General features: G+C 42.4%; 1 protein-coding gene across 7 annotated transcripts in view; it reads left to right on the top strand.

Annotated features, from left to right (window-relative positions):
- The window catches only part of SPEF2 (sperm flagellar 2), a 203,552-nt gene that overhangs the window by 113,574 nt on the left and 76,597 nt on the right, over positions 1–13,381 (top strand). For all 7 annotated transcript variants that reach the window (XR_011249554.1, XM_069555868.1, XM_069555870.1 and 4 more), the window contains 3 exons: positions 5,924–6,051; positions 6,135–6,273; positions 9,744–9,881. Coding sequence is in view for 6 of the 7 variants with exons in the window: in XM_069555868.1 (XP_069411969.1) it covers positions 5,924–6,051; positions 6,135–6,273; positions 9,744–9,881 (405 nt within the window). In the remaining variant the exon portion in view is untranslated. The remainder of the gene's footprint in view (positions 1–5,923; positions 6,052–6,134; positions 6,274–9,743; positions 9,882–13,381) is intronic.

The raw sequence follows: 13,381 nt of genomic DNA, 5'->3' as shown, positions 1-13,381 counted from the left end.
AGTGATGCAATCAGGAGAGTAAATGGTCTCTGTGAGGACCAATTTTCTCCCCAAGGAAGAGCAAAAATGCAATTTTCTGGAAGGACAGCTTCCCCAGAACGCAGACCCAGCAAATTATAGCCCTCCAACCCAGCTCTCATGCCCACATCATAATGCTTTCATATGAAGTTTAACCCCTGAGTTTTCAGAAATAGAAGGAAAATTTTGAAGCTAACTCAACTCATAAATTCCTGGCCTGACCTCCTTAATAAATGGGTACCCTAGGGTCCGGCAAGGGGATGTCCATCTGAGCCCTGAAGCTTCATTTTGTTCTTCATTCTCTGACAGCTGCAAAGCCCAGTTGTCACCTTGGCAAATTGGGCTGCCTTTTAAATGATTACTACTGATTTTTACTGGAGTATAGTTGTTATGCAATGCTATATTATTTTCTGCTGTATAGCAAAGTGAATCAGCTATGTGTTTACATATATCCCCTCTTTTGGGGATTTCCTTCCCATTTAGGTCAGCACAGAACACTGAGTAGATGGGCTGCTTTAATAGATAAGTCATCTTGGGAAAATCACACAGAATGGCCTTTCTTTTAAGACTTTTTGAAAGACTTAGTCCCTGTCTTCTTAATTTCAGTCCTCCGTGGTATTCGACTCTTAGGAGCTCTCAGCCCTGACAATCTGTGCCAGACACTTGAGACCAAGTCATAAGTTGCAGTTATTATTGAGCATTCCTAGGGAAACATCTTCTTTATCTCCCCAATTAAATAATAAACCTTTTGGAGGAGGGTAGAAGGATGTGAAATAATTCACTACATTCAATACAGAGTCAAACACAGTGACAACTGCATTAGAGATTCTTTACAGAGCTCTGAAGAGTTAATTAATTAGCATTGATGGGGAGATTAGAACAGGAAATATTAAAAGATGAAAACTTTATATGATATCAATATAGATGTGTATAATTAATATCACTCAGCCAAATAGTAGCCACTTTGAAAACTAAATATATTCAAAAACTGTCATAGAAGCGGTATACAGAAGTGGTTGATGGGAAGGAGATAAAATTAAAATGATATTATTGGGTGGGAGTTGGACAGTGAGAAACAAAAATAGTGAAATCTAATCCTTAACTCCAAACCTTGATGCCCTTGAGAGAAATAAATTCATAGAGGACAAGAGGGAACTAAAAGGAGTACAAAATAAACATTTACACTGAGATAAGACGCAAGCTTCCCTTGTATTAGATCTTCTAGTCAGGATCCTGGCAGAAAGCAGATGACAATTTAAAGACAACTGAACAAAGGCTGATTTATATATATATATAAAGAGTCAGATATGATTGAAGCAACATAGCACTTACATATACATATATAAGTGCTATGTCGTGCTATGCACTTCAATCATAAGTGCTATGTCACTTCAATCATATCTGACTCTTTCATGACCTTATGGGTTGCTGCCCACCAGGCTCCTCTGTCCATGGAATTTTCCAAACAAGAATACTGGAGTGGCTTGCCCTGCCCTACTCCAGGGGATCTTTCTGACCCAAGGATCTAACCCTCATCGCCTGCATCACAGCTGGATTTTTTACTCATTGAGCCATCGGAAAGCCCATATATATGTTTGTATGTATATATATGTGTGTGTGTGTGTGTGTGTGTGTGTGTGTGTGTGTGAAAGAAAAAGTGAAAGTGAAAGTCATGTCTGACTCTTTGCAACCCCATGGACTATACAGTTCATGCAACTCTGCAGGCCAGAATACTGGAGTGGGTAGCCATTCCCTTCTCCAGGGGATCTTCCCAACCCAAGGATCAAACCCAGGTATCCCACACTGCAGGTGAATTCTTTACCAGCTGAGCCACCAGAGAAGCCCAAGAATTCTAGCGTGGGTACCCTGTCCCTTCTTCAGGGGATCTTCTTGACCCAGGAATTGAACTGGGGTTTCCTGTATTGCAGGTGGATTCTTTACCAACTGAGCTACCAGGGAAGCTCATACGTGTGTGTGTGTGTGTGTGTGTGTGTGTGTGTGTGTGTTCAATAAATACGGAAATCTACAAGGGTTAGATTGTTACCCCCAACGGGAGATATTACTGCTCCTAGGCCTGAGAAGGTGAGGACAGGGAGCACAGGTGAAGACCTCAAGAAGACCTGTGCACAGAGAGAACCACCTGCCAGGGACTGTGGCCTTCCCAGAGGATGCAGCCCCCTGCAGCGACCAGCAGAGAGGAGCAGGGAAACACTTAACCAGACCTCATACCCTTTCTGTTTTCGTAGTCCCTGCCCAGGAGGAGGAAGGCAAGGGAGGTTCCTGAAATAATTTATGTGAGTCGGCCTCCCAGGGCACCAAGCAGGGCGAAGCGTGAAGGATGTGGAGTCAGTCTATAGGGACAACGGAAGGATATACAGCCCAGACCTCTAGCTACCTAAGTGACACCATGGAAAGTACTCTTGCTGCGACCAGAAGTAGCCTAGAACCTGGAAACAAAGCAGGCCACATGCTCTCCCTCTACTCCTTTTCCACTCTAAGCTTCTCACATGTGAGCTGCAGAGCTTACCTGCAAACAGAGAGAAAAGACAGATGCCCAGTTAAAAAATTTGAGTTTCAGATAATCAATGAAATAGATACATATGTGCATAATCAATGATTTATATGTGTGTGTGTGTGTGTGTGTGTGTGTGTGTGTGTTCATCCTATACTTTAACAGGTAAACCTAGTTCCAGGCCTTCCAGGGACCCCAGATGTACTTCAATAGGCATGTGGAAAGACACAGAGACAGAGAGTTATTGCTTTCACATCTAGCTCTTGCAGGTGGAGGCAGCAACCAAGTTCGAGGAGAACCTAGGTCCTTCCCCCTTTGCCAGCCACAAGGAAGGTGCCAAGAAAACCAAGGAGGCAGTGGAGTGAGGGGTCTTTGCTTTCTAGCTTCTCAGACTTGGAGGATGCTTGCCTTGGCTACCCAATTTCCTATTATGCTTCAGTCAATGAAGAGAAGACTATTTAATTGGAAAGGATAGGTCTTAGTATCTAGTCACGGCACATAACCTCAAGTCCTTAGACCCAGAAAAATCACATCCCAGAGAATTAAAGAAACTACAGATAGACATCAATAACTCACAGAAATCACGGAAGATACAGTATAATCTGGAAGATCAGATATGGACAAAGGCCTAAATATTTGATTAAAGGTGGATGAGATTTAATAGCATGTCTTCCCACAACGCAGGCAGATTCTTTATCGTCTGAGCCACAAGGAAAGCCCAAGACCAGTGATTCAGAGATTAATCCCTGACAAAATGTAGAAGAAAATTATTAAACACATGCCTTCTGAGCACTTATAACAAACAAAATAAGCACACAAACCTCAGATAGGTTCATTAAGCCTGAGTCCTGCTGAACTGGCCCTTTCCTTTTCTCTGATAGCAAGGTTGGGTTGGTGGGTCAGGGAAGGACCATAAACATAGTATATTTTGAATTCAAAATAGTATTTGACAATTTCTTATGAAGTTTTTGTAGATAAATGAGAGCAGGGAGCAGGATATTAGTTCAGTGAGGTCCATTCCAGGGTGGTAGCTCTCCACATCCTGAGTGTTAATGTCTTGAAGTCACTAGGAAGGAGTTTCGGTGTGTGCATGCATGGGTGCATGCTCAGTCATGTCCGACTCTTTTGTGACCCTGTGGACTATAGCCTGCCAGGCTCCTCTGTCCGTGGGATTTTCCAGGCAAGAATACTGGAGTGGGATGCCATTTCTTCTCCAGGGGATCTTCCCGACCCAGAGATAGAACCCATATTTCCTGTATCGGTAGATGGATTCTTTACCCCTGAGTCACCTGGGAATTCTGAGGTTTAGTAGTGGGCTTATGTAAAATGGTCTTAAGCACCACTCTAGATACCATATCTTTTAATAGAGATTATTTTTAAAAAACTGAAAACCAGAAGGGAATTGATGTAGGAGAAAGGTGTTAAAATGATATGAGAGAAGCATTGAAAGAACTGTAAATGTTTAATTTAGATAAATGAAATACTAAAGTATGGTTGAACATAGAATCATACCTGGAAGGAGAGATAAATCAGAAGTTTGAGTTGAATACATACACACTATTATATATAAGATAGATAACCATAAAGGGCCTACTGTATAGCACAGGGAACTCTACTCAATATTCTGTGATAACCTATTTGAAAACAGAATCTAAAAAAGAATGAAGATACATATATGTATAACTGAATCACTTTGCTATACATGTGAAACTAACACAACATTGCAAATCAACTATACTCCAATAAAATATTGAAAGTGTTAGTCACTCAATCATGTCTGACTCTGCGATTCCATGGACTGTACCCCTCCAAGCTTCTCTGCCCATGGGTTTCTCCAGGCAAGAATCCTGGAGTGGTAGCCATTCCCTTCTCCAGGGGATCTTCCTGACCAAGGAGTTGAACCCCAGTGTTCTGCATTACATGCAGATTCTTTGCCGCCTGAGCCACCAGGAAAGCCCCAATAAAATATTAATAAAATTAAATTAAATAGAACTAGATTGAGCCATCCAGTCTCCTTAAAATTTAACTGATGATAAATTGGGTTTAATTGAGTCTACTTACACCAATATCAACGTTTGTTAAGTACTTGTTATTTGCAAATGCTCTATCAGATGCCAGGAATACAAAAATAAGCAAGTTTCATCCTGAATGACAGCCTACATCTCCCCTCTCACATCTTCAAATATTTAACAGGCTGTCACAGGGAAGACAGTATGAATGTAGCCTGTCCTCTGAAAGGCACAGCTAGGGCTTATAAGTAGAAACTACAGGAAGGCGAATAATACAGGAAGAACTTTCCACTAACACAAGTTGTGTGATGCTGGAGGGGGGTTGCTTTGAAATCAATGAGGTCCACAGGAAGACTGGATAATCTATCCCTGGATCTCTTGTCATTTCTCAGTTGGAGGGGAAATTAGCCCAAATGACCTCCAAGGTCTCTATGTGTGTGTTCCCTGACTAATAAATGCATAGCCAATAAGGGAATAACTACTACAGAAAGTTTGTACTAAATATAATAAATATCTTCAATTTTATTTCTTCTTTCATTATCTCTTGGTTTTGATGGTTGGTTTGCCTCATTAAATATAACATAAAAGAAACTTTCTGAGTTTCATGGTATGCTTTACAGCAAATGTGAAACCTCAAGGGGGAATTCAGAGGAATAACTCATCCATCACTGTGACATGAGCCCTTAGATGTTCTCCAACTTAGGCAAGATAAGATGTCTGTGATCATTCAATCCATTCATTCGATAAATATTTCTTGAGCACCTAACATGCCCCAGATGCTGTGCTAATTATAGGAAAAACTGTCCAGTGGTGAATAAGATAACCATTCTTCCTGGTTTTATGAGATTGCTGTTTTAGAGGTGAATATAGACAAATAACATAAGCAGTTACAACTAATGCCATCAGTGCTCTAAAGGGAGAAGTACAGGGTGCTCAAGTGGGACATCCGAACTTCAGAGGATGAAGGATGACCCTATACACTTTTGGGTTCAGGGAAGGATTTCTGGAAACAAACATGTCTGGGCTGAGACACAAAGAATGGTTTAAAATAGGAGTTAGCTGGGGGAGGAGCTAGAAGTTGCATAGAGATCATTTAAGTAGCCACAGTTGCATCTTTTTAAAAAATATTTATTTATTTGGCTGTCCTGGCTCTCAGTTGCTGCATGCTGGATCTTTTAGTTACCACATGTGAAACCTAGTTCCCTGACCAGGGATCGAACCCAGGCCCCCTGCATTGAGAGTGTGGAGTCATAGCCTCTGGACCACCAGGGAAGTCCCAGTGCAGTTGCCTCTTGATCTCCCACTTAGTAGTGCCCTTTGACTCGATTACGCAGAAGCATTTTACCCTTTGAAATTATGATTTTTATGCTTTGTCATTTAACAGGAAATACCATCATTTTTAGTACCATACTGGAAATTGATAGAAAATTCCTATATAAATTCCATCAAAACAGTACTCAGGGAGTTGAGAGAAGGCCAGCATAGTGTACTTGCTTACTTATATGATATTAGGTAAGTACAGTTCCCACAGCTCCAGTCATGTAGTTTACAGTGAGGACGTGTAAGCTCTGTCTCATTCCCCTAATGCCTTACAGAACAGGCTTCCAGCAGTTTCTGAATCGTCCAGACCACAAGCAAGACTTCGTGTCTCAGTGGCAGGCGGATTTCAACTCCCTTCCTGATGACCTGTGGGATGATGAGGAAACAAAGGCTGAGCTGCACCAAAGAGTGAATGTAAGGGAATCTGACTCACGGGGCCCAGGTCTCCACACTATCAAACCTCCCACTGCAAAAGCCTCATTTACCCCCTCATTACTTTCATGAGGTGTGAGGATGAGACAGGAAATGGTTCGAACACCAACCTGCTGACTTTCAAGAGCAATGGCTCTTCAGCACTTTGAATTCAGAGTGAGAATCCAATGGTCCATGCTTCTGGAAGGAGGAGCCAAGGCCAGGGATCTAAGACCATTCCAGCCTCTATTTATTTTGTACACTGTTAACCACTTTGTCAGGTCAGGTAAGCATGTCTAAGTCTGGTTTTAAGTATGTGCCTGTCTTGGATGCAGTTAAATCGTTGGTTGATGTCAATGAGAAGGGGAATGAAGGAACATTCCAGAAAGCCTGAAGTGTTGCCTCTATTGAATAGATCCCTTGAGGGAAGCTACCAAATCTTATACATTTTTGTATCTCCAGCAAGCGCGGTGCCTGGTACTTGATCAACAGGCAGATTTTCATAAATTCATAAATAGAGTATACATTTAAGTATATATTTATATATATATTACCCTGATGCTTTAGAAAAGATCCTCTGATGTGTAAGAAGCCTGATTTTGATTTCCTACCATTTCCTGTCTCTTACCTTTTCCTGTTTGGGTAATTCTTTCCCTTGCCACAACTGAAGCCCGCCAGGCTCCTCTGTCCATGGGCTTTTCCAGGCAAGAATACTGAAGTGGGTTGCCATTCTGTTCTCCAGAGGATCTTCCCAACCCAGGAATCAAACTGAGTCTCCTGCATTGCAGGAAGATTCTTTACCATCTGGGCCACCAGGAAAGCCCTAACTATAGGCTACTAGTGGTCAGATCTGATTATAGTCTCAATGTTTGTTTGTACAACAACAACAAATTGCCAAGCTCTACCCCATGACCCATTCATGTGCTCTGTTAACATTTATTGAACATCTACCAGGGTCTCAGCACTGTTCCAGGGGCTAGGGATTGAACAGTGGGAAAAAAGCCTGTGACGTCAGGATATTTATATTCTGGGGGCCAGAATGCAAAGAATAAGCAATAAACACATAAATGTACAGTGAGTATATCACTGGTAAAACCCAGGTGAAGGACAAAGAGCATGGAGGATAAAACACTGATGTACTATTTAGTATCCAGTGGTTGTGTAACAGCCCACTCTGAGAAGGTGATATTTGAGCAAACTTAGGAAAGGAGAGAGTGAATGAGCCAGGCAGATCTGGGAAGGAAGAGTGTATTAGGCAGAGAGAAAAGCAAAGACACTAGAGGAAGAGGGTGCTTGGTGTGTTTAAGAGGCATTTCCCAGTTGGGAAACCAACTGGGAGCCATTGAAGTTAAGTGAAGGCATGACAGTAACCTGGATGAGCAGGGTGCTGGTAGGTTCTATCAAGCAGGTATGGAACTAACAAATGCCCTAGTACTGAAGCATTTTACCTGTTCTTAATCCTAAAACATATCTGCCTTTTCTGTTTCCTACCTATTCACAAAGCCGACCCTCTTATCAACTCTTGCCCCAGATCAGTCAGATGATTGCTAGTAGAATGAGAAGGTTTTAGGACTTAAAATATCTTATGAGCATTTTCCCCCTAATTCCTGAAGTACCATTTGTTTATTGTACACAAATTCGATACTTAAAACAAACAAAATTTTAAAATGACAAATCCATAATCCTATTAGCCAGTAGTTAACCTCTTTTTTGGAGTAACAGTCCTTGTTCTTGGCTTATTTCATTTCAATCCTAAGAAGTTAATGATGAGGCTCTGCTATCATGTTATCATTACCTTACCATTAGAAAACCAAACTATGGAGATAACAGTACTTGCTAAGGCCTCCATGTGAGTCAGAAACAGAATGAGAGCTAGAAACAAGTCCCCTGTTTCCTCTGCTGTCTTTTTAAAAATGTATAAATGTGTGGGGAGTACAAGCCAGTCCTCACTGAATGTCTGATATAGCATTTGTGGAAAGACCCCAGAGACACCCAGATCAGCTCTAAATAATAGTGTATTCTTCTGCCATTAGCACACAGCTATAAAAATGGCAGTGATCTTTTCATTTCACATGAAGCCCCCACAAGATAACAAACCAAAATGCTAAGTGTTCCATAAACACAAAATCACAGAAATAAAACCCTCTGTAGATACTGGAAGAAAACTTACTCTTGAATTCCTGACTTCACCACGTTGAAACCATTGGCAAGTGATTAACCACTCTGGGCCTCCAGTTTCTCATCAGGAACTTCTCTCTTGGTTATTGTGGGGATGAATGAGGTAATCAATGTCAAGCATTAAACACAATGCCCAAGGCACAGTTAATATTCAATAAATTATTAAGGTTATGAAAGCTGTCAAGTTTTATTGGACTATATATTTTTTCTTAATGGGATTTTTATTAAACAGATATTGTATTGCTATGAATTTCTATGATAGTGTTTATAATTGAGAAATTATTATGTGCTGAATACTGTGCTAAGTGCTTTGTGCAAGCTAAGTCACTTCAGTTGTATCCAACTCTTTGCAACTCCATGGGCTGTAGCCCTCCAGACTCCTCTGTCCATGGAATTCTCCAGGCAAGAATACTGGAGTGAGTCGCCATACCCTCCTCCAGGGATCTCCGCAATCCAGGGATCAAAGTGCTTTAGAGGCTTAGGCTGACTATAGCACATCCAAAGGGTAAACAATATCCCCATTTCACAGGTCAAGTAACTGAGCCCTAATCTAGTGGTACGTCTTGCTCAAGCCCACAGGTTCATATCCTGACTCCACCACTTGCTCATAGGGTGACTTTAGGAAAAAACCTTTCTGTGACTGACTCAGATCTTCACCTGCAAAAGGAAGATAATAAGAGTACCTAAGTTTGTTGGGAGGCATTCAATGAGTCAATATAAGTTCACTGACTTTTATTCTGATGCAGTGACACACACAGAAAGGTATTATCATCACTATTGCTCAGGATCTAGTAAATGGCAGAGATGGGATCTTTAAAAGATTTTATTTTACTGCTAACTCTGCAGTACAAAGCTTATCTTCGGACAGCCCCATTAAGTTCAAACACCATTTCTTGATGAATGACATGTATTCCCTTGGATTGCACAGAGCTGCAGATTTCTTCCATCAACAATACACCATTTCCTCAAAAATTCCCTGAGAGGTCTTGTTTCAACCAAACAAGTCTTGTGAGGAAGGATTAGAATACAGAAACCATAGCCCCCCATGAAGAAAGTGAACTGCAGCAGGTTTGAACATGGGTACAGGGTATGCTGACGGGGGTCTTAGAAAGTGAGGACCTGACAGAGTAGAAGCAAAATAAAGATTTGTTGAGCAAAAGGATAAAATACATGAATGCATTAGATCTAAATCTTCAGGCACATTTTTAAGACAGGCAAAGGATTTTAGTTTCATTACACGGAGGTCAGCCAAGCTGCGATTCTGAAGCCTCACAGTGTTGCTTCTCTGTGTTCAGGATTTACGGGACCGCCTGTGGGACATTTGCGATGCCCGTAAGGAAGAAGCAGAGCAGGAGCGTCTGGACATAATTAACGAGAGCTGGTTGCAGGACTCAATGGGAATTGCCATGAACCATTTCTTCTCACTGATGCAGGTAAGAGTGGCTGGTCAGAATGACACAGACTCTGCCCTCTATGGCCACAGCCCTCCTGTTAACCAACCCCTCTGGGAATGTAAAGGGCCGTTTGGAGCTCATTTCACTCAGAGCATCCGACCCAGTCTTGAGCCCCAACTTGTCAAAGAATTCAGCTGAAATAAACCATTTCAAGCAAACACCAGAACTGGGAACATCTCAAGCGACATCTCACCAGTTGTTTCCAGGTGGCCTGGAGCTGTGGAGGGGACAGCAGAGATGGTGTCTGTCCTGGGTCACTACCTCGCCCCCTGCAGCAGATACCCGAAGCCTTGCCGCAGAACATGGGCAGGATCAGTCTCAGCAGGCCCTTGATTCCCAAAAAACATTTGTGTTCAGATTGGCAACACAGACCATTCATAAGAACAACCTAATTAACTTGCTTTTGCAGCCCATTGAAATAATGAATCGTGCTGGACCAGCTAATGAGGCAGACGTTGATTTCATCCCAAGAAATTCATCAACAATAGGGGAGAGAGCACAGACCAAGTCTGGAGATCCAGCTCTCCCAAGAAGAAGGGCTGGAATGTTTCTAAGAGCTGGAGCAGGGTGGGGTGTCATGAGCAACCTGTGTTTCTCAACTGGCCTTACCTAAAGGAAAAGTAAACTTTCTCCTCTCTTCTTGATGCAAGTAGTTTTACAGCTTGGAGCAGGATGTCTTCCTAAGTCAGCTCCTCTCCTCCCAGAGGACAGGGACCTGGGGCTGCTTCTTTCATTTCATATGCTGCCTTCTCAAAGAGGTGGTTCCCAGGTCCTTGACAGAGACAGTTCTGGTTCCTAGAACCTGAGGAAAGATCTGAAGATATTTACATCTCAAAGTGACAGAGAATGGGCTTACAAAGACAAATTTCTTAAAGTAAATACTCTCAGACAAGGAAGATCCGGAGCCTGGAGTTAGGGAGAAACCTGTCTATAATCTCTTCACACTGAGGGGAATATGAAGGGTATCTTGTGTCTACAGGAGTATTCTTTCCTAAGAAATAGCAGTGAGGATACAGTGGAAAAGGCCTTGAACTGGTTAGTTTATAGGAGAAGTTATTGCCGGAGATGAAGATAGTTAGCTGAGGCTGGCCAGAGCTGTGCACAGGAGGTGTTCAGTAAATATTTGTTCAACAAGTGACTTTGAAGGCGAGGACTTCCAGCACTCCAAGAGACAATTGTGGACCACTGGAAGCAGAAGCCTAAGAGACAGGAGCTGCCTCCCTGATTGCTGGCTCTGGGATGCAGGAGAGAGCCACAAGACATGGGTTGTGCTGAGTATGAAGGCAAGACACCCAGCAGCCTAAACCCACTGGGGTGACACCCCTGGGGCACCACTTTGGGTAAACGGATATTGAATGCTGGTAAACGTGTGTCAAAAGCTTAGGGTAGAAATAACAGAAGTCCAATAGTGAAGGGAAAGGGATTAGAGAATTTTTGTAAATCCCAAGAAGTCCAAGGAATACTCACCTCTTGTGAAAATGGCATAACTCTTACACCCCACAATACCTGCCTTTCAGACTCTCCCTGAGATACAGAATCTACATCTAAAACCAACTTGCGGGGGGGGGGGGGGCGTGGGGGGAGGGTAAAGGAAAGGACAGCAAATAAAGGCTGCTGCTAAGTTGCTTCAGTCATGTCCGACTCTATGTGACCCCATAGATGGCAGCCCACCAGGCTCACCCATCCCTGGGATTCTCCAGGCAAGAACACTGGAGTGGGTTGCCATTTCCTTCTCCAATGCATGAAAATGAAAAATGAAAGTGAAGTTGCTCATTGGTAAACGTGTGTCAAAAGCTTAGGGTAGAAATAACAGAAATCCAATAGTGAAGGGAAAGGGATTAGAGAATTTTTGTAAATCCCAAGAAGTCCAAGGAATACTCACCTCTTGTGAAAATGGCATAACTCTTACACCCCACAATACCTGCCTTTCAGACTCTCCCTGAGATACAGAATCTACATCTAAAACCAACTTGGTGGGGGTGGGGGAGGGTAAAGGAAAGGACAGCAAATAAAGGCTGCTGCTAAGGTGCTTCAGTCATGTCCGACTCTATGTGACCCCATAGATGGCAGCCCACCAGGCTCACCCATCCCTGGGATTCTCCAGGCAAGAACACTGGAGTGGGTTGCCATTTCCTTCTCCAATGCATGAAAATAAAAAATGAAAGTGAAGTCGCTCAGTCGTGTCTGACTCCAAGCGACCCCATGGACTGCAGCCTACCAGGCTCCTCCATCCATGGGATTTTCCAGGCAAGAGTACTGGAGTAGGGTGCCATTGCCTTCTCCAAATAAAGGCTAATATGTATTAAATTCTTAATCTGTATGTGCCAGACACAGTTCTAAGGATTCTTCATGTGCAATACATTAAACCTTCATAGGAACCCTAGGCTATACATTCTGTCTTAGTGCTCATTTCACAGATGAGGAAACCGAGGCAAACAAAGATGAAGTAATTTGACCAATGCCACATGCCAATCGAGAGAGAACTGGGATTTGGACTCAGGGAGTCTAACTCCTGGGCCAGTACCTCTGACCACTGATTTGTCATCAGTTTTTCCATAGTTAAAGGCTAGCCAATAGAACAGAAAAGGCCTTATTCTGCATGGATTGACAGAATCCTATAAAAAAGGAAAAAAACAAAGTTGTAAACTACAGGAGAGCAGTACATTTCAGTTCAATAAGTAAAAAACAGAGCCTAATGATTGGAACTGTCCATCAGATAATAGACTTTGCAGGCCCTTAAGCTGCTGGTCCAGAAGCCCATAAGCAGAATCTTGTGCATATTTGTGAAGGAGAGAAAAATCTTTGTGAAAGTTGTCAAGGGTTTATGGCTAGGTAAGTGTTTCCCAAGGTGGATTCTGTAAAACACTACTCCTACAAGATGTTTTACAAAACAAGGACTTGATGATTCAAAAGACTTTGGGAAGGGCTATGTACTCTACCCTTCCTTCTTGCTGGGACATTAACAAAAATATTGACATATCATTATTATCAAGATGCCCTGCAATATAGAGTGTGCTAACCCAGGATTTCTGAAACTGATGTTGCAAAGTTTTTCTTTGTTTTATTCCCAATGTGGCGCTCATTAACGGTCTATAAGACAAGATTGACATGGCAAATAGATGGGGAATCAATGGAAACAGTGAGAAACTTTATTTTGGGGGGGGCTCCAAAATCACTGCACATGGTAACTATGGCCATGAAATTAAAAGACTCTTGCTGCTTTGAAGAAAATCTATGACCAAACTAGACAGCCTATTAAAAAGCAGAGACATTACTTTGTGGACAAAGGTCTGTCTAGTCAAAGCTATGGTTTTTCCAGTAGTCATGTACGGAGGTGAGAGTTGGACTATAAAGAAAGCTGAGCACTGAAGAATTGATGCTTTTGAACTGTGGTGTTGGAGAACTCTTGAGAGTCCCTTGGACTGCAAGGACATCCAACCAGTCCATCCTAAAGGAAATCAGTCCTGAATATTCACTGG

The sequence above is a fragment of the Ovis canadensis genome, chromosome 16, assembly GCF_042477335.2.
Source record: "Ovis canadensis isolate MfBH-ARS-UI-01 breed Bighorn chromosome 16, ARS-UI_OviCan_v2, whole genome shotgun sequence".
Taxonomy (NCBI): Eukaryota; Metazoa; Chordata; class Mammalia; order Artiodactyla; family Bovidae; genus Ovis; species Ovis canadensis.
This window is presented reverse-complemented; position numbering and strand designations above follow the sequence as displayed.